The 20280-nt window shown below is 44.8% G+C and overlaps 10 protein-coding genes across 10 annotated transcripts; 5 read left to right on the top strand and 5 right to left on the bottom strand. All coding sequences in view use genetic code 12, as the record gives it.

The window, feature by feature from the left end:
- Positions 1 to 1374: 1374 nt before the first annotated feature.
- Positions 1375 to 2091, top strand: GRX3 (monothiol glutaredoxin; the record flags this gene model as incomplete). Its single annotated transcript, XM_025486189.1, has 1 exon — positions 1375 to 2091. The coding sequence occupies one exon, from the start codon at positions 1375 to 1377 to the stop codon at positions 2089 to 2091; it is 717 nt and encodes a 238-aa protein (XP_025343739.1).
- Positions 2092 to 2169: 78 nt separating this feature from the next.
- On the bottom strand, positions 2170 to 4002 carry CXQ85_002520 (uncharacterized protein; the record flags this gene model as incomplete). Its single annotated transcript, XM_025486188.1, has 1 exon — positions 2170 to 4002. One exon carries the CDS (start codon positions 4000 to 4002, stop codon positions 2170 to 2172), a length of 1833 nt encoding a protein of 610 aa, XP_025343738.1.
- A 149-nt stretch (positions 4003 to 4151) lies between these two features.
- CXQ85_002519 (uncharacterized protein) lies at positions 4152 to 6398 on the bottom strand (the record flags this gene model as incomplete). Its single annotated transcript, XM_025486187.1, has 1 exon — positions 4152 to 6398. One exon carries the CDS (start codon positions 6396 to 6398, stop codon positions 4152 to 4154), a length of 2247 nt encoding a protein of 748 aa, XP_025343737.1.
- A 434-nt stretch (positions 6399 to 6832) lies between these two features.
- On the top strand, positions 6833 to 7205 carry CXQ85_002518 (uncharacterized protein; the record flags this gene model as incomplete). The annotated part of the gene is made up of 2 exons (XM_025486186.1): positions 6833 to 6895; positions 6927 to 7205. 2 exons carry the CDS (start codon positions 6833 to 6835, stop codon positions 7203 to 7205), a joined length of 342 nt encoding a protein of 113 aa, XP_025343736.1.
- A 67-nt stretch (positions 7206 to 7272) lies between these two features.
- Positions 7273 to 11377, bottom strand: CXQ85_002517 (RLF2 family protein; the record flags this gene model as incomplete). The annotated part of the gene is made up of 3 exons (XM_025486185.1): positions 7273 to 7293; positions 7322 to 9205; positions 9416 to 11377. The coding sequence occupies 3 exons, from the start codon at positions 11375 to 11377 to the stop codon at positions 7273 to 7275; spliced, it is 3867 nt and encodes a 1288-aa protein (XP_025343735.1).
- A 1030-nt stretch (positions 11378 to 12407) lies between these two features.
- On the top strand, positions 12408 to 13226 carry CXQ85_002516 (uncharacterized protein; the record flags this gene model as incomplete). Its single annotated transcript, XM_025486184.1, has 1 exon — positions 12408 to 13226. The coding sequence occupies one exon, from the start codon at positions 12408 to 12410 to the stop codon at positions 13224 to 13226; it is 819 nt and encodes a 272-aa protein (XP_025343734.1).
- A 159-nt stretch (positions 13227 to 13385) lies between these two features.
- On the top strand, positions 13386 to 13847 carry DUT1 (bifunctional dITP/dUTP diphosphatase; the record flags this gene model as incomplete). The annotated part of the gene is made up of 1 exon (XM_025486183.1): positions 13386 to 13847. One exon carries the CDS (start codon positions 13386 to 13388, stop codon positions 13845 to 13847), a length of 462 nt encoding a protein of 153 aa, XP_025343733.1.
- A 151-nt stretch (positions 13848 to 13998) lies between these two features.
- MRS7 (Mrs7p) lies at positions 13999 to 15441 on the bottom strand (the record flags this gene model as incomplete). Its single annotated transcript, XM_025486182.1, has 1 exon — positions 13999 to 15441. One exon carries the CDS (start codon positions 15439 to 15441, stop codon positions 13999 to 14001), a length of 1443 nt encoding a protein of 480 aa, XP_025343732.1.
- Positions 15442 to 16296: 855 nt separating this feature from the next.
- Positions 16297 to 17283, bottom strand: CXQ85_002513 (uncharacterized protein; the record flags this gene model as incomplete). Its single annotated transcript, XM_025486181.1, has 1 exon — positions 16297 to 17283. The coding sequence occupies one exon, from the start codon at positions 17281 to 17283 to the stop codon at positions 16297 to 16299; it is 987 nt and encodes a 328-aa protein (XP_025343731.1).
- A 348-nt stretch (positions 17284 to 17631) lies between these two features.
- Positions 17632 to 20256, top strand: CXQ85_002512 (uncharacterized protein; the record flags this gene model as incomplete). Its single annotated transcript, XM_025486180.1, has 2 exons — positions 17632 to 19662; positions 19948 to 20256. 2 exons carry the CDS (start codon positions 17632 to 17634, stop codon positions 20254 to 20256), a joined length of 2340 nt encoding a protein of 779 aa, XP_025343730.1.
- Positions 20257 to 20280: the final 24 nt, after the last annotated feature.

The following is a 20280-nucleotide window of genomic DNA, read 5'->3' as shown; positions in this document are numbered from 1 at the left end:
ATAGATGAGTGGTGGGATGTGTTGGCTGGGTTGGTGAAAGTCTGGGGGAGAAAAAAAAATGTTGGTCAGACAATGCGGAAATTGCGGGGGACGAGCAGCACAAAAGCCCTGGTGCTTTTGGCCTCTTTGCACCCATACGTACGTAAAATATATGGTTCTCGCATGTAATAGGGTAAAAGAAGCATCTATGCTTTTAGAGGTTCTACTGGGTGGGCTAGGGGCATAAGGAGGTTCCCAAAGTTTACAAAAAACACTCATTCTCATATCCTTCCCTGCCTCACTGACTGGTCCATGTCTCATGGAAACAGCCTTTTTTGGCCACTCCACGGCGCGATACGACACCGTCAGTAATTGGACCTGAGCCAAGCTTGCGCAGGCAGACAGGCAGACAGGCAGACAGGCAGAGGCAGACTAGGCAGGTCCAGTCAGGAGGCTGCAAACTCTACTATAATTGTCATGGAGGGAAGGGCTACTTGTAGTGGCCCCTATCAATGGCATTGCCATTGGTAGGGACTCTTTTTTGGTGATGTTTTCCTTTTAACCTTTTCTCTCTATCTATACCACCTTCATTTCACCTTCATCTGTTTGTTACTAATGTCCATCCGCGGCTTCGTACAACTTGCGCTCCTACTACACTTTTGCATTGAAACAGGCTTTTTTGGGCCCTCTCACAAACCAGGGTGAACACTCCCAACACAGTACATCCCCTATTCAAGTGCACCAATCATGCTTTTTTTCTTTTGTAGTCTCCTGCCTTTCTCTCTTTCCTTTTGGCCTTTGGCCCATTTTGTAAAACCTGACCGCCGCTTGGCTCGGCTTCTCTGCCGGGGTTCCGACCTGGACCAGCCTTGTCTGGAGAGCGTCTATGTTTCCCCAGATGTGACAAAGAGGTGGGTTCGCACCACGGCACCAGAACAAAGACCACGGAACGAGGCCATAGCGAGCGCGAATAATGGGGCTGACGACCAATCCCGGATCGCCCCAGTTGGGCAATTGTTCTTATTGGCTGGTGGGGAGGCTTCGCCTGTGGATCTTGGGGCTCGGTTGGATCCACTGCTGGTCGCTTTTGCTGGTTACGTCGCTACACTGGGGTTCCGGTTCGGCTGCTATGGGTGCTCGCTTCTGGCTCCCGCTTGCCTATTCTGGATACCGATAAGCATTTTTGGGCTCGGCCCAGACGACTCGCCGATTCCGCGGGCATGATCACTCTAACGTGACCAAGGGCACGTGATACAAGTCACGAGAATCAAAGCGTGAATGTCACGATACCAAAATCACGTTTCTGCCCGCCACATCTTACACGTGACTTCATCAGTAATCGCTAAATCAAACCTCCAACCTCCAAAGAACCCCATTCCTCCAGCCGCCATAGTCATGTCGCTTATAGAGATCGAGTCTGAGGACCAGTTCACGCAGCTTACAAAGGATGACCCTACTAAGTTGATTGCCCTTTACTTCCACACCCCTTGGGCTGCCCCATGTCAAACGATGAACTCGGTGGTGAAGACTTTGGCTCAGGCCAACCCAAACGTCAGATTCCTCTCTATCAACGCTGACGACCATTCCGACATTTCTGAGTTGTTTGAAGTTTCGGCTGTTCCATATATAATATTGATTCGTAACGCTACGATCTTGCAGGAGTTGAGCGGTGCTGACCCTAAGGAATTCATTGCAGCCTTGAAGCAGTTCTCTGGAGACACGGCTCCTTCTTCTGTGGATGGTGCTGCTGCTACCCAAGCTAGTCTGGACGCAGCCCCAGCTCCTAAAGAGCCAACGGCAGAGGAGCTCGATGAGAGACTCAAGAAGCTCACGGCAGCTGCCCCAGTTATGCTCTTCATGAAGGGTTCTCCTTCCTCGCCCCAGTGTGGCTTCTCTCGTCAGATGGTGGCTATCTTGAGAGAACACCAGGTCCGTTTTGGTTTCTTCGACATCTTGAAGGATGACTCGGTCAGACAGGGCCTTAAGACGTTCTCCGACTGGCCAACCTTCCCACAGTTATACGTAAATGGCGAATTCCAAGGTGGCTTGGACATCATCAAGGAGTCTCTTGAGGAGGACTCTGACTTTTTCCAAACTGCATTGGCCGCATAGATATGGCCCCTACAGACGAGTTCTCATTACAATCTATTAATATACATAAGCGTGAATATGACCTTTTCTAAACCGCTCTCATAGCATACCCTGGGAGACAAGTAAATCAAGCTCCGGGTCATCCAGTATGTCTTCTAGTTCTTTGTTTTTGGTTTCTTTGGGTTTGGTCGTTGTCTGCGTCCGCATGCTGCTAAGTAAGTTATCGAAATTACCATCGTCAAATGTATCGTTCAAGTCATCATCTGTCTCACCTGTAGAATCATCAACTGCATCACTCATCACTTCATCGTCTGAACCCTCGTCACCTTCATTCTCTTCCTTTATTTTCTGCCTGATATCTGCTTTGAACTGATCTTCAGCTCCAGAAACAAACTCACTTTCGTCCTCCATGACCGGTAGCTCCTCGTCAGCAAATATCTGCGCAAAAGTACCACCAAGGCGATTATAGTTGTATCGTGTGCGGCCATTGAGGAGCCTGTAACGGAACAGGTTATAGATTCTGGGAAGAAGGCAACCATCGACAAGATTGGCTTCTTGAAACAGAAGTCGAAGTCGACTGACGTACCTGACATAATCAGAAACCTCTCGTCTCACTTTATTAGATTCCCTGATAGTCTTGAAGTGTCTGGAGAACTTCATAGGTTGCGTTCGACCTGACTTTACGGGTACTTGCCGTAGGCTGGCTCGAGTTGCCATGATTCCGTACTCCTGACTTTCTTCGACTCCCTCAAGCGTGTCATTTATACTCAATGAATCTACGACCTGAGCTGCTATATTCACATCGTAATCTGCACCATTCACGATTTGGTAATTCTCGAGTAGAGTCAAATGGAGAAGGCTGAAGTTACTGTAAGCATCGGCCACCATTTTAATCGATAATGCATCTGATTGCTGCTCATCTAGACCAGCAAATTTGGAACTTGAATGTATCACTTTGCCCACAGCATGGAAAAGGGAGATCTGATTCTCTCTATCGCTAGGGCTATGAAGGCCATACATGCTCCAGAACTGGAGATTGCATATCAGGGACCGAATGTCTCCCGTTTCTATAATTCCATTTAAAAACTCATCCAAATCTTTCTTTTTGGCACTACCAAACACCTGCAGCTCCTTTGAGATTATCTTGTTCAATGTCTTCTTCATGAATGTCTTAGCTATCGGTAGAAACTTAATTCGTTTGATGGTCCCTTGGGCAGCTCCTAAATTAAAGAAGTCTCTCCCTAGAAGGGTTTCAACAGTCAAATTGTTCTCGATATTGTAGTATGCTTTCTGGCCTGGTTCTCCACTTTGGTTTCTCTCAATCTCCAGAAGGCAGAGAACCACTGGGGGAAGATGCAAATTTGCATCAGAGAACACCCAATTCCTTAGACAGTCTCGAAACTCGTAAAGAGTCTCGTTGTAGAAGATATTGGGCAAATCTTCAATAAGTATCACTGAGAGATTGTTGCCCACCAAGAATTTGCACCCATCCATAAAGTCACGAAATTGGTCTTTCTGGTAAGTGTCCTCTATTTTCGAGTCAAAGTACTCGACTATGCTGTTGGCTGAAGTGCTCATAGAGCCACCCGTTCTAGCACTTCGTTCTTGGAGGTGTTTCTTCGCAAGTAGCTTGACACTCGTAGATTTGGAGCTCCCTGCTGGACCAGAAAGCACCAAAAGCCTGCAACCCAGCTTTCCTGCAATCATTGATTCAAGAACATCACTAACTTCACGAAGCTTTCTGGGATTGAGGCATAGATCTTCCACTCTGGTTGGTTCATACTTATCTATCCACTGCAATGATGTATCAGGCCTCGGTCGTTTCTGAGGGGCGCTTGTTGCAATGGCCTCCTCTGTATCGTCATCAACATCTTCACTTAGGCTGTCTTCTTCGTGCTTCTGAGGAGGTTTCTTGCTACGTTTTGGTGGCATGTAATGGCTTCATAGGATGGAAGAATGTTTGACTTCTGAGTATGCGCGATGTTACTGCTCTTGAAGTGTAGGCTACACTACAGTGAAGATAAGCAAGAAATGTAATAGATTCTCATATAATAGCTCTGATATATATATACAGCAGGTCATTAGTGGTCATTAAATGTCTCTTCGACGAACCTCAAGCCGCGAGGCTCAGGGAAGGGACTGTGTGTTCGTTGTGATGTCTGGTTGATAAACACCATTTGAGGGTTCTGTTGCAGCCTTGTTTCATACTGCGAGTTAAATAATGCGGGCTGGAACTTCCCGAACTTGAGTGGAAGGGTAAGTTCAGCTTCCGTGGGCGAGATAGGGCCGGCCAGCAGCTCATCTGTAACTTCTTGGTCCGACGACCTTTTTCTCTTTCGGTTGGCTGGCTCAGAGGCTCTTCTCCGTACTGTCGTAGCCTTTTTGCGCATAGCCATTAATTGTTGGTTATCGAATTTTGGTGACGAGCCAATAAGTATGTCATCATACTGTAATTCTACCTTATCCCGAAGGTTCGGGTAGACTAGGATCTCTATTGTTGATTCTTTGACGTTGTTTCTTTGCACAAGCCCAGCATAGACGTCTCCAGAATGTCTCCGGCGAGTTTGGTTGGTGAAGGTGAACTGTATGATAGAGTCCTCCTTGATCTGCTCCATCTTCTTTTGAAGATCCAGTGATCCTCGTTCATAATATGGAGAGGATGACTGTCTGTGCATCTTACAAAGAGCGGGATCCATCACGACTCCACCTGAAATTGCACAGGTAGCGTGGAATGCTCTGGTACACTTCTTATGAGAACACTGAAAGCATGCTCCCTTCAAGTCTCCACCCAGTGTCAGGTTAGGAACGTGACATACCTGGCATTTGAGCCCACGCTGAGCCTTGCTTATTGACAGAAGTCCATTAACCTTCTTGCCATGGATATTGAGTTGATCTTTAAACTGCTGAGCACATATGCGATGCGCATGCTTAGAATCAGCACCACCAGTATTGTCCGCCCCTAAGAGCTCGAATTCATGATACGTAAGAAGATCCTCGGGTAAGGTGTTAGGACAAAGAACACATTGAGACTTAGGTTCAACTTTCTTCTCGCGTTTGCGTGGCGACGGTTTCTTTGGCGTGTGATGCTCTTCGACTTCTCTGGTAACAACTTCCTGCTTCTCCACAGGCTCTGGCTGCTCGGAAGTATAGGGGATACCCTTGAACTTGCAATATATCTGCTTGTAATTGATGCCGACAGAATCGGAGATACATTCACATTTCTGAGTCTTCTCTGCAAAAGGGAACCAGTCGTCTAACGCGAAGTTAACAGACTCGGCGAGATTGTAGCCCAAGTTATATCCAGAGTGGTAGCCGTAGGGATACGTTATCATGAATTCACCTTGATGGTGGACAACACTGTTGCACGTTATGCCATGTTTCTGCAAGAATTGAGGAGATGCCATGAATGTCTTGTGTCTGAGGAACTCATGGCAGTTCTTGTAATCCTCGTTGAATATTTCTTTCATAAGATCGTAGAATTTTCCACTCTCTTCTTGTGGGATTGAGTACCATTGTTTGGGAGCTCCGAAATGAAGGTAATTGATCGAGTATAGGTCTTGGTCCTCCAAGTGCCATGAAAAGGTCGCTTTCCAAAGACCAGCATATAGGTAAGCATCATTGACACCAGGAATCTTTTCCTCCATCAAATCTAGAACGTTAGGAAGGTGAGCAACGTTCCAGCTTGTAGTTCTATCCAAGAAAAGTGATCCTAACATATCAGCACCATACATAGGCTCTGAATAGCCTACCGACTTCCAATACGCAGCTTCAAGCTCACTGCATCTCTCTGGAGTAAAATCGCTTGCATCAATATTGAAATCTGCATCGAGCAATTTGTCGGCAATCTCTCTCGTGGATCCACCTTTACTTGTTCTGGCCCTGTCTTCTTCCTTAGTTTCCACCTTTTCGTCAGGCGCCGGCAGCGAACTGCCTCTACCTCTGCTTTTACGGCGTGCAGGGGGACTATGGTTGTGCTTTTTCAGTAATTCCTTCCATTGAAAGATATTGTAGCTCCTCTGACGCTCCACATTCTGCAGTGAAAATACCCCCAGGTATCCAGCCGTCACATTGATATTTTGCACAATGGGGTTTCTAATCTTCACTTGCAGTAGATTCTCTTCGTTATATGTACCTTTGAGCAGGGATGTCCATTCTGGTGGTGGCACAACTTTAACAATCCCTGATTTCATACCATACGGGTTGATAGCCTTATTGTACAGGTAAAAGTCTCTAAATTGGTCCATGGTGGGTTCGAAGACAGGAACCCCATTGGAATAGTAGGCAGGTTCGACCACCAAGTTGGGGTCTGCTTTGTATATGCTTTCCATGATAAATTGGGAGGATAAGAGCTTCAGACAGCTTTGAAGCGTTTGTGCTGTGGGACCGGGAAAAGGTCAGACAACCTAACGTGCAGATAAAGACTCACGTGCGTCTTTTAGGATTCGAACACCGACACTCGGGCACTCAATTAATGATAGAAAGAAGGGTTAAATGAGCTGAATATGTATTTGAATTGGTTAGTTTTCTCATTGTGTTCTCTAGGCGAGAGCTACTTGTTGGTTATTCAATGGTAAAGGCTGTGTTCATGCGAAAAAAGACCTAAAAGTGGCATAAACTAAGTCTTTTAGGGAAGAATGAGGTGTTTAAAAAGATAAAATAAAGAAGCGAATTTATTAATTCAAAGAATGGAGAAATACATGTCGATAAATATGGAAGATTGGTTTGATTATAGTACATTTTGGAAATTCCACACGTGACCCATATGCACGTTATTAAACTTGGATCAAACTGCGGAAGAATCGTTGGTTCGATTCAGCTCCGACGCGTCATACTTAACCATGCCTTACGCTAAAAAGCCTGTTCCTCCAAAGCAAGAGAGAATCTCGAAGTCGAGAGCCGCTAAGGCCTCCTTCATGACTGGCTTTACCGTTGTGGTTTTCTTGGTTTGGCTCTACCACTTGTATTGGGTCATTATCGCCATCAATGACCGCAAGTTTGGCGGCCTTCTTTGGTCCCTTTTGGTGACCGTTGGATCTCTTGCCTTGAGTTCATTCATTATGATCAGAGTTTTGCTTTTCTTCGAGACCCGTCTTTTGAGTGACGATATCGATGCTGATCATAAAAAGTACCTTTAAAGGGGCGCATTCGTTGTCGTGACGCCCTTCGTATCGCAATACTTTTGAAGAAAGGGAAGATCCAAATTTATGGGGAAAACTTCTTCTTCTTTGAGGTGTTGATTTAAAGTTTCAACTTTTATCGGCTCGAACAATGCAATCTTGAGGTGCAAGCTCTCGCTCATCTTGATCAGATTAGTGATTTTGTCATAAGTCATTTCGATAAACCGCTTACCGAACATTCGTGACTCTTCTTCATTCATATTTTTAGCATCCGTCAAATCATCAATAGACGTGCCCGTAAGTTCTGCGGCATATTCTATCGCTTCTGCCATTGTAGCCTTTAGCTTAGTAGGCGCAAGCCCCAAATGAGAGTAAACTTGCCGCACGTCTTTCATCGACATTTGCGTGAGCTTTGTATAGCTATCAGATTGTGTAGTGAGTCTTGGGCTTGAAGGAACTTGCAAAACAGATGGCATCTTTCTGGGTTGGGGTGGCTCTATGGGATCGGAAGGCTTGCTTATCTCAATCAAACTCACCTCACAATCACTTTCTTCAGAATCAGGTATGTTATCCTCTGCTGATGTAGCCGTGATTTTTCTCATCTTGATGTCATTAGAAACTTCCACAGGAAGCTCTATATTACCACGGTACTCCAATGTTGTTGTCATATAACTTCGTTTCCTAGCAAGACGGTTTCGCTTAGGCAGCGGCATGGATGATTGAATTTCCGGCAATCCTGAAAACTGAGATTCATAATTGTCATCATCAAGAACACTTCTTGCAGTTGAAAAGTGCTCTTCGTCGTCGATTTTCTGACCAGGAGTCACACTTTCTTTACCTGATGAAACAGGTGACGATGTGATAACAAGATTACTTGGCCACCTCGTAGGGGTATGAGGCTTCTTAGATAGCTCAGGCTTCACTGGAGAGGAAAATATGACTCCTCCATTGCTTTTAACCGGCAGCTTTGGCTTCTCTTCTATCACCAAAGGTTGAGTTTGTGTCCCCACCATAGTCTCTTCTTTAGAATTTTTGGAATTGAACGCAATGCTTGTAAGAAGATCAACTGATTCAGGCGGACCAGCCTCCTGTCGAGAAGGAATGTCTTCTAGGGACCCAAGTTGTTTAGATAGAATGTAAGGCTCAGGCTCAGACTCGGAATCGGAAATTAAAATAGGTGACTGTGACCGTATCAGGTGGATGGTATGATTAAGATCATCGTCATCCTCTTGTGCTTCATCCTCCTTCCGTTCTTCATCGTTTTTCTGTTCTTCTTCATCCTCTTCATATGCATTTTGTTCAATCTCGTCCTCTTCATCACTCTCGGTCGATTTAGGATCGTTCATCGCCTGCGATAACGTCAAATAAAATGGCTTCTCCTCGTCTTCATCTTCTGTCAAATGTAAAGCACTAGTGTCGATTTCATTGACCTTCTCACTATCTAGATCATATAACCATTTGACATCCTCTGTTGTGAGATCATCGCTTGGCTGACGTGAAGCCTTTGACCATATACTTTGAGACTCGTCTGTAGAGCTAACACTAGGCTGTCGTAGGGACTTGAGTTGCTGTGATATCTTACTGAGGGTTCTTTGATTCTTCTTAGATAGATCTGGAAACCTGAGTCGAATACTCTTCAAAAGGCCCTCCCACTCCTTCTTCGAGTGAACGAAAGACAGAACATCTGATAGCTGTGTGCCATTAGTCACAAGACCTGAAGCAGTTTCGACTTTTTGTAGGAACTCATCAACTTTTCCAGCATCCCCCGCAAAGTAGTCCAATATACTCAGAGGATCCGGAGTCTTCTTATTTTTGAACATTTCTTTCACGAAAGAATTCAATGAGAGCGAGCTTGTTGGAGGCTTCTTTGTCTTTAGAGTGGGCTTCTTTGGTTTCGCTTTCTTACGCGGTTTATTCATGGTCATCTCGCTTGTCTTATGTTGTGTGGGGCTTTCATTTTTGAACTTTTGCAACTTGCTCAAAGAGCGTTCTTTCCTTTCAAGGTCTTCATGACGTGACTGTATTTGGGTAGAGGCAAAATATAGGGAGGGCAGGGTATCATCGTTGTCCAGTTCCATGCGTCTTTGTTGATGGTATCTTCGTAGTAGTTGCAAATTGATGCGCGTCTACAAGCATAAGTGGTAACCACCATCACCAAGTCCATCCGAGATTGATATTCAATATCCACCTATAAATGTATATATGCAAAATTACGCTTTCTCCTTCACACCATCCTTGATTTCCCATAAGCTTAGTTTTTTGTTGTAGACAGCGACATCTTGTATGGTATGCTTGAGAATGCTCTTGGTAAAGTTCTTGAACTCTTTCTTAGCCAACTCAGAGAGCGTGCCGATAGTGAAATCGGAATTTTTCTCAATGAATGCTATGAGGTCCTTGACAACAGCCTGGTCCTGAATGGTAGGCTTCTGCGGAGTCAAAATATTGGCACTCGCGGGACTCTTGCTCTTGACAGGCGTAGCCTTCAACTGGTTGACCGAAAATGGCGTATCTTGAGACTTCACAGGTGTGGCCACCTTGGATTTATCTGTGGCCCAATAGTCTTTAAATGGATCGATCGGGAAGCTTATTTGGGGTACTAACATTGAGTAGTGGTAAGTGTCGAACGCCGGGTTCTTTCCGTCGTTTACAATAGTCACCGGCTCCATTGGTCCCGCATTGATTCTCCGCTTATCATTATTGCTCTCCACGAAATCATCCATTTCATCATCATCATTAGGCTCGTCATCTTCGCCCTCGCCATCTTCCATGTCATCAATGTCTTCCCCTTCATCTTCATCGCCGTCTTGCCAATCTAGATCGGAGTCATAGTTATAGTCATAACCAGTGAGCGAAGTATCTAGCGGTTTTGTAGCGACGAACGGCATCGATGAATGTTTCTGAGAACTCCAGGTCCCGATATATGGAGGCTTTGCGTTCTCATAAAATTGCAAGTATTTGATGCGTGGAAGATTATGCAACAACGATATTATGGTCGACTCCTTGGTGGCAGTCGAATCCAAAGCTTCCACGAGCTGTTCGGAGGTTGTATGTGACTGATTGAAAGTCGATATCGTTGGCTCTTTAAACATGTCATTCAAAGTAGTATGACTTGAAGAAGCCAACTCATCATCGAATTTCTTTATCTGACTTTCTAGTTCCTCTGGAGAAAGAAGTTGAGTCTGGGCCATTGTAGCATTCTTCTTAATAAAGAAGGGTAGAAACAGCTTCTCGTAAAGATTGAATTCTTCTTTTGGCGAAGCCAGATCGAGAGTTGTAGGGACGGGCGTGGGTTCCTTCTTCTTCTTCGGAGCGGGCGCTCTCACGGAGAAGAAATTCGAGATTTTCATTTGACTGCGTTCTTTCTGCTCTTCCTGCTTCTTCTTTTCTTCTTCTAGTTGTTTACGCTCCTCCTCCTTGCGTTTCTTTTCCTCTTCCTTCTTTAGCCTTTCTTGTTCTTTCTTCTTCCGCTCTTCTTCGGCCTTCTGTCTTTTCTCCTCTCTACGCTGTCTTTCTTCTTCACGCTTTCGTTCCTTCTCTTCCTCGAGCTTCTGCTTCTTTATTAGTCTTTCCTGTTCCTTTCTCTCCCTCTCAAGCTTCTTTATGATGCGTTCTTCCTCCTTCTTTTTCTCGCGTTCAAGTCTCTCCTGCTCTCTAATCTTCTGTTTTTGCAATCTCTCTAGCTGCTTCTGCGTGAGGTTGCCTTCTCCATTCGAGACTGAGCCTTGCAGAATTTGCAGGGCTTGCTGAGTTTGAAACGCTTGCAGAGCTTGAAGAGCTTGCAGAGCGTTTAGATCTTGCAAGGATGGAACGCCATTGTCTTGGGGAAGATTCTCCTGGGTGGGTAGCGTTTGCTGTGAAGCAGCGACCTCTTGGGACGAGATACTAGGTGAAACAGGTGGAGATGTGGTTAAATCAATGGATTCATTTGCGGCTGTCTGTGAAGAAGGAGCTGGTACTGAACTGTTCAAACTTTCCAGAGCTAGTGGTTCCTTTTGGGTATCATTGTCTTTTTCGTCAACGTCGATAACCTCGGTAACCTGGCTTTCGGAGTGGTTGGTTTCCGTGTCTGCTACCTTTGGCTTCTTTCTGGCAAAGTCATCTAAATTAAATTGTCTCTTGCCAGCATTTTTCTCAAAAGTACCATATTCTGGAATTGCTCCCGAAGAGAGGGGCTCATCCATCAGGGTCATTGGGTGATATCTGAAATTCGAGTATTTGGTTCAAGAGCTTCAGCGGACGCGTACATCAACATTCGTTACGTGTAGGAAGAACGAAATTTGGAACATGGCGTGTCAGCCCAACCACTGTCACCAAAAATTTACTTAAAATACTGAAAATAGAAAAGAACTAGTTAATCGTTTTGAATTAAGCCATTTATTTGCTTAAAGCGATTGGAACCGTCACTGCTTATTCGTTTGTGCTATAACTAAACTGTTTCGCAGCCATTTTGCAGCCACTCGATGCTACCGAGACAACCTTCGAAGCGAAGAAATTAAGACCATATATGAATATCAAAAGGTTGGGTGAAACATGAAATTTTGGTCTTGAGTTTGTTATGTTCCCGTCTTAATATTGCAGCTGCCACTTCGCTAGCACCAAGCTTGATTACCTGAATACCAGTATGTATTTACACAAAATGTCTAAGCAGGTGCCGTTAAAAGGCAACCCAAGTACACTTCACTTCCCATCGCATAAATAGAGTAGTGTATTTCATCTATCTTATAAGCTTCTAAACCGCATCTATGCGCTGCGTTATAGTTGCACCTCTCCGTTTTACCATTTTGCAGCCATTTTATTTTAACATTCACTTCGATTATAAGTGCAAACATACTAATCTACTGATACTTAGGGATCATTAAAACTTGGTTATTATGACAGCTTGATGAATTATTATATTGTCTATCGTTTTGTGGTGGGTCCACACTCGCTAGTCAGCTGTATCTAAAGCTTCAAACACCAAACAATGTGATGCCAACAGCCGTCCAGTTCTTCCACCTCATCACAATATCCTTATTAAGGCAACCTTTGAGTTTCATCATTTTAAAATTAGATCTATAATTACCCAGGCTCTTTGTCCTTTACGTCATGGACCACTACCTAAGGCCGTCCCTCGGGCGCACAGGCCTGCACTGATAGTAGCTGCTCAGGCACTGGAACCGATAATGACTGTATTTGATCTATACCACTCTTCTCCATCATTACCACCACGCCTACTATAAAATGGGCTCTTTGATGCCCGGGGCATTTCCTATTGAGCTGCTGAGTCTAGCTCAGTCATCTGCAATCGAGTCACCCAGCAATAAGTGGAACTCGCTATCAACAGAGGATGACAAGCTTGCCTCCTTCAACAGATCAGAGTTCCTAGTCAACAAAGCAAAGGGCCAGCGACACTTGCTACGCCAGCTTGAAGGTTGTGTTTATATCTTGGTGGGCTACGAGTTGGTGAAGTATTGCCACCTTGCGTGCCTTTTGCCATTCATACTAGATCTCATGACGCAATCGATGATATCCGTCAGAGCCATCGTTGAACCAGACAACTGGTCTCTTCTAGAGACGATTAATGAAGTTACGAATAGGAAGGAACAGGAAAGTGGCGAGTCACAAGCAACACAGAGGTCGAACATGACGAAATTTATTTGTCTCAGCATTTACGGTAAGTTCCTACTTATCATCACCTATCATGCACTTTTTATCTTTTGGCTTAAGCTGATCGCAGATAGCGGACACCTAGATGAAATGGTAAACGGTTCCTGGTGGCTCGTCTCCTTTATCGGTGAGACCGTGGTGGCTGATTATGACACATCTTCTAGTATTTGGCTTCAGCTCTGGCAGCTTGGCCTTTACCAGCTCATTCTTATTGACTTTCTAATTCTACTACTTCAGCTCACCCTTTACCAAAGCATCCATAAGCAATCAAGCAAATCCCTTGAAGGGCTTCCACTTAACATAGACGAATTGGAGACGGTGAGGCCCTACAATGCAAGAGTCTCTGGCGATACACTCCGGCAACTACCACAGAAGGCTACCCAGAGGTTTTAAACATCAGACTTCATGATTGCTTCAATTCTCAGTCCTACCTTGGTTTCGTCTTTCAATAAAGTATGGCTCTAATTCGCGTCTTTCAGTGAGTCGCGCAGCTACGCGGTACACAGTTTTTCAATCTATCTCCATCAACTTCATCTTATTCCACCCCCTACGATGTCTGCTGAAAAAAAATTGAAAGTTTCCGAGGACCTCAAGGTTTTCTTGCGTTCCGATAGAGCTAAGGTTCCAACCAAGGGCTCGGCATTGGCTGCTGGGTATGATCTTTACTCTGCTGAAGAAGCAGTGATCCCAGCCCAGGGTCAGGGTCTCGTGGCCACTGACATTTCTATCATTGTCCCAGCCGGAACTTACGGTAGAGTTGCTCCAAGATCCGGTTTGGCTGTCAAGCATGGCATTTCCACTGGTGCAGGTGTCATTGACGCTGACTACAGAGGTGAGGTGAAGGTTGTCCTTTTCAACCATTCCAAGAAGGATTTCGAGATCAAGGCTGGTGACCGTATTGCCCAATTAGTTTTGGAGCGTATCGTCAACGCTGAGATCGCTGTTATCACTAAGGAAGAATTGGACAACACCGACAGAGGTGAAGGTGGCTTTGGCTCTACTGGCCACAACTAATGCTAAACTCTATATACAATAAACACATAGGCTCGATGCTCGTTGTATGAACTTATATAAATATTTCGTGAATTCGTTTTTTGTTTTTTAGTTATAAAAAAAAAAAGAAAAAAAAGAAAGATTTTATACATGAGTGTTAAGATCCTCTTCTCTATTTTTTGTCACTGCTCTCGTTCTTCTCAGCAGGCTTCTCCTTCTCTTCCTTCTCGTTCTCTTCAGTCTTCTTTTCACTGTCCTTCTTCTCTTGGTCTTCTTCAATCTTCATACCTTCACCGGCAGTGTCTTCATACTCATCCAATTGAATTTCGTCCTTGATATTGTTGACAGTATCCTTCTCTCTCAAGTTCTCTTCGTTGATCATCTCGTCCTGTTCCTTCAAGATGTCCAACTTCAACTTAGAGTCATCAGACATACTCAACTTGGCCACATTGTAGACCTCGTCAGGAATAGAGGACAAGACAGCCAACAATGCATCGTAGTAAGTGTCGATACCCTGAGTGTGTTCACCATAGGTGTAAGCAGAAGAAAGAATCAAAAGGGTGGAAGGAATCTTTTGTCTCAATCTCAAGTCCAACCAGGTTTCCAAGTCCTCTCTCAATCTACCAGGAGAAACGTCTTGAGTCTTGATACCTCTTTGGGAACAGGCGACTTGCAATTCAGGAACAGTCAAAGACTCCACACCTTCGTAGTCGATGGCCTTGTCGTCCTTAATGATGGTCAACAAACGGTGTCTAATCTGGTAACGCAAAATCGAGTCAGTGCCGAAAGGTCTAAGAGACATGTACTTGGCCATAGCCACCAATTGCGGACGAGACAAGTTATCCAAAACCTGGTCATTCTTGAACATTCTAGCCACCTGAATCAAGTGCTCTCTCTTAGGGCTCTTACCCATAGAGATGATATCGAAAAAGTTGACGAAAGCCTGCTTTTCTTCCTCAGAAATCTTCTTAGACAACTTGAGGCCACTCTCCTCCATGGTCTTCTTAATATAGTCAGAAGCACTGACTCTCTTCTTGGACAAGTCAGCACGCTTCTTCTTGAGGTCCAGCTTGGACTGGTAGGTGGAAGGCAACAAGTTAGGGAAGATCTTCAAAGCGACAGGCAACAATAATTCAGCGAAAGGAATAAGCACAAACATGGAGAAAGGAACCAAACGGATGACATCAACGATAGTTCTTTGCAACTGGTTGTTCTCTCTTCTCGACAAACCATAGCCGGAGACCATCTTGACCAACAACTTAGTGGACACCTTGATCTCATAGCCCAACAACTTTGTACCACTCCAGTAATGAGAGGCTTCGTGTTTGATTTTCTCCCAAAGAGTTGGTTTGGGCTTCTCTGCTGGCTTCTTTTCGGAAGTCTCGGTGATCTCAGTCGAGGGGCCTTCAGACACCTTTATCACCTGTTTTTCATGCTGCTGAGTCTTTTCCTGCTCGGGAGTGGCAGTTTTCGTCGACTGGTACCTCACCTGGCGAGCCGGAAGGTATCCATAGCTTGCTGGAAGAACCAAGGCAGCTCTGGAGAGTAACCGACGGGAAGGTGAAGAAAGCACGTGCCGAGCTAGTAAGCCTTTGGATAGCACGGAAGGGTTCATTAAGCAGATAGAGAGAGACCGAACGAACACCAGATTAATGCTGATCAAGGGATGTGAATAAAAAAAAAAAAGTTGGGGTGGTTGGAAATGGGGGAGCGAGGTTAACAAACCAGAAAGGTGTGGTCGAGAAAGGTTGAGAAACGGCTCCCTCTCTCAGAGTGGATGGCTCTGTTCTATATACAAGAAGATGTCTACTTGGACTCTCACAGTGGTGGTTTTTTTTTTTTTTTTTTTTTTTTTTTCCTTCCCGTGGGTGAAAAAAAAAGGCGGCATTCTTTGCCCCCCTCCGCCGCGCTATTTTCTTCAATGTTCTTTGGCTGCCAGATGTCTTGCACCTCGGATACCCTAATTGGATAGTTGGTAGCTGGCTGATGTAAACACGTAGGTGTGATATTGTTCTCGTCGGCAGGTGAAGATTTTTCGGTGGCATTGAAGCAATCTAAGAAAATGGGGCTTACAGTAGACAACAGGTTAATGCAAGTGAGCGTTGCGCCTTGCTGGTAATGGCAGCACTCTCAGTGGCTGGCCCAGGCGAGGCAGCTGGGAGAGGAAGACGGTGGCAACGGTGGCGTTTGGGTGAGTAGAGTGGTTTAGGAGTTGGTTGGTGAAGGTAGATTGGGTTCTTTTATTTTTAATTTGGATTTTTCGTATTTTGGATCGGTTGGTTGGACGAGTTTCATGGTATATTTCTAGAAATACATGCCGCAGCCATTTTGACACAAAATTGGAAGATCCACAAGACATGGAATTACACTTTCACATATGCCTCCCGCAAAAGTATGCTCATAGAAGCTCATGTATAATTTGGTATTTGCTTGTAGATTACGCCGGTACCCATTTGCACCTTTCTATTCATTATTCCTCCTCGAGCTGCTGTACTGAGCCCTGCTCTCTCGAGTCTCCACTGACACCAATAAAGATAACCTTGTCTACGACAGTGTGCTTGTCTTCATCGTCACCATCAATAAACACCGTAATGTTCTGAACGCTTTGGAAACGCACGAAACGCAATTTGGCCTCGTACCAACCGTCGCTCACCTTGGTAAGATCAAGAGTCTCGACGTGAGGAGCATTCTTATCGGCTGCAGCATCGTCAAACGACATAATGCCAGGTTTGTTGACCCAGAGTTTGAGCGTTTGTGGAGGTTGAGTCTCGTCACTCAATTCCTCTTCATCTAATTCAAGATCTCCCTTGTAGCTGCTGAGATCAGAGATCTTGAGTAGCACCGAGTACACTTTAGAAATGTTGTTCAATGGCACAAAGAACAAGGCTTGCGAATCAGCATCTGACAAAACAGCAGTATTCTTCTCTCCAACTTTAAACAATGTAGATGGTTTGGACTCCTCGCCCTTCTTCAATGGCAACGCATTCAAGGATACCAACTCACCAAAGTGAATCACATCATTGAGAACCTGATATCCTTTAGGAATGAGCGACGAGAATTCTTTAGAAGCCAGAGATGAAGCTGAAGTAGCAGCCCCTGAGCTGCGTCCAGCAGCATTAGGGTCAGCGAGGGCCTTTTCATTAAGCTGATCGAAGTTCTGAACCATCTTTTGCGAAGCACCTTGTAAGCGATTGACTTCCTTCCCGCTCTCGAAGAAAACAAATGTAGGTACGCTGGTGATCTTGTATTGCGATGCAACATCCTGACACGAGTCCAAGTCGACCCTGACAACTTCCAACTTCTGGTACTTCTCTGAGGCATAGAGATCATCCACCAAAGGCTTGATAGCCTGGCACGGTCCACACCATGAAGCAGTGAATTGAGCAACAAGGTACTTGTTCTTCAGGAGGTACTGATCAAAGTCAGCTTTATTTTTCACGAATTGGATCTGTGACATATTGACTTCCTCAGACGTGGGTGAGTTTATAGGCTTTTCTGATATATGCGCTTGCCCCAAAGCGAGTTTCCACCGTACTCGCACACGTGAGGCTACAGCAAGGCGAAGTTTCAAAACATGCAATAGTCTTTAAAGTTTATCAATCCTTTTCATGCATACCTCAAATCAAAGCATAATTTGATCTCCTTTGTATTTGTCATATTCCTGTTTTTTTCCCTCCTTCGGACGTAGGCGTTAACCCTTGCGGGTCCCCTCCAGCCCATACTATAAGCCTGCGCAAACACTGCAGGAGATACCACTAGGCTTTTTGCCATATTCTTCCAGCCCACCTGGAGTAACTGTCCCGGTATGGCTATCAACGAAGACTTCCTTCCTGTGCAAGATAAGCAGAAGGATACGTTGGCTGTCAGCAAATCGCCGCTAGCAGCTCTACGAATATCTCCCGTCCCTACAGCCCAAGATAGAGATAACCGCCTGGAAAGGCCCACAGTTACAGCAAGAACCAGAAGGGCAAGAAAAAGAAATACCCTTGCTGCTACAAAACGGCCTAATGGTCCAGGTTTTGACTTTGATGTTGATATAGACGAAAAAGCACTTGAAGCTCCCCCACAGCTTGCTCAGGACCACGTTGCATTTGATGATGGAGACGAAGAAGTGATACGAAGACCTTCAGTTTCCAACGAAGAAGACGGCTCGGCTGTCAAACGTTTGGCTACATTTCTAATAGAGTCTGGCAAGGCTATGAATGTTCGGTATAACGTGGTTGATCCACTAGACGATGAAAAAGAGTCGGGGACAGGCGCCTCAAACAAGAAACCATTGCAAATCTCAAGAACAACGAAAACTAGAAAAGAAACTGTCATGGCAGTACTTTCACTCAAATATCACTGGTTGATTAAGTGTCAGGAAGACTATGCCCATGACCAAATCAAGTACCCTGGCGTTGAGGGTGTCTACAATCCATTACAGATCATCCGTAACAGGGCAATCAGGGCCAAGTACCACGAACCAGCACCTCCTTTGCGGTATGCAAACCTCCCATTGGCTTGTAATGTGTTCAGCTCCCACAAGAAATCCGGGGGTAGACCCTGGAAGATGTTGTGGGGTATTGAGCTTAATGAACTTGTGAATGACGATGCATGGAGGTCTCAGCATTGGAAAGAATTAAAAAATCCCAAAGGAGAACTTTGGTTTCCTGATTCTCGTCCACCTCCTCGGTCAGTAATATCCTTTGATACTCCTACAAAGCCTCCCAAGGCTAACCGTTTGCATGACAAGCTTTGGAATGAGACAGCCGACCTGGACTCTCGTGTGAGTAGCCGCTCCAAATCTCCATCTGCCAAAAGTATCGGAAAAAACATCAAACAAAAAGCAAGGCGACTCTATGGCAGCACTAGCAGCGGAGCGAACTCTAATTCTGATCTTGACAACTCTAGCACCGATCCCCTGAAATCACACGAAAGTCTACTGAAGCAGAAGCAGAGCAGCGTTTCCAAATCTGAAAGCGATTCTAACGGTGTTCATGTGTTCCAAGTGCCTCGTAATTTGGGAAGCTCTGGATCTTCTGAAGCCCAAAGATCCCAAAATGATCTTCCTAAGATTACAGTAGATACCGCTTTAAACGACGATGTTGATACAAAGAACAGTGCGCAACATGTGGAAGACTCGAGCGTCAACAGGAGTCGGATGAACTTGGATGATGTTCAAATCACTCCTTTGCACGCAAGATCACAACTGGAAAACTTCAAGCCTAATGTTCTTGCCAGTGCTATCCCACATGTTGATGCAAAAGATCGCAAACTTTCGCAAGCCTATAACCACGGCCAGTATATGGAGCAGCAAGTGACACTTCATGAGTCATTTATGACTACCATATTCCCCCGTGTTGTTGATTCGACATCTACCAGATTAGAGAGCATTCTCAACAATAATATTAATGTTCTCCTTCATGACATTGTTCTGGTCAATGACAGCGAGCTTCCAGCACACGAAGCTTTTTACACGGGATTTTTGAGCGAGTGCAAATCCCTTATGCATCTCATGAACGACAAGTACGCCGTGAAGATTGATAACCTCCTCAGTGCCACTGATCGTTCCATGGGTGAAATAAACACTTCATTATCCCTCGACATGAAGAAGGTCAATGAACAGCTTGACAAAGTTAATCAGTCTCTCTTTGGCAGCCTTGTCACAACCTCGATAGGTGACCGTGAGAGAGATGTAACTTTTACGGATGGGGGAAATTATAAGATCTTATACTTTATCTTAGAAAACGCCATCGTGACCGTTTTGAGACTAACATGGCTCGTGGTGAACATCTACAAGTTCTTCTTGGCCATCCTCAAGATTATCTGGAAGTTGACCTCCATTTTGTTTGGCGTTTAACCCCACCTTCATCAAATTAAAAAATTTAAGATGCTACAGCATAAACCAGCTATTTAATGTTACTAATATTTATCATTCCTTTTCATTTAATAAATCAAGCATGCTTTCCAGATGATAGTGCGTACAAGTAGTATGGTAGATAAAGCGAGTGTTGATATTTCGCGGACTCCACTATATTGGTACAACCTTGAGTTTCATACAATGCAGCAAAAATCGGTTTCCCTTCTAAGTATGTCGACTTTCCTACTATCCAGCGGCTCTTACTAACATATAGAAAAGATTGACACCAATATTTACCAGGTTCTTGAGAATTTCCAAGAGGTTTTCGACAAGGCGATCATCCAAGACAAATCAAGGGAACTGTTGGCAGTCGAGAATTTGACCCTAGAATCAGATGCATTGAACATTATCCGTTTGTGCAAAGACCTACTTTCAATCACCAGAAGTCTACGGGAGAGTTGGTGTTTGGATACAATGAAGGTTAGACCTGAAGGAGGAGACTCCAGAGCGAGCGATGAAGACGTGCAACGAGTATTCGAGGAGTTCAACAGACTAACAGAAAAGATTTCAGCGCTCGAAAAAAGCTAACCCTAGTATTCGTTCATTCGTTAT

Source organism: Candidozyma haemuli, assembly GCF_002926055.2.
Source record: "Candidozyma haemuli strain B11899 chromosome Unknown D_2014730914, whole genome shotgun sequence".
NCBI classification, from domain to species: Eukaryota; Fungi; Ascomycota; class Pichiomycetes; order Serinales; family Metschnikowiaceae; genus Candidozyma; species Candidozyma haemuli.
The sequence above is the reverse complement of the archived record's forward strand: the minus strand, read 5'-3'. Positions and strand labels throughout refer to the sequence as shown.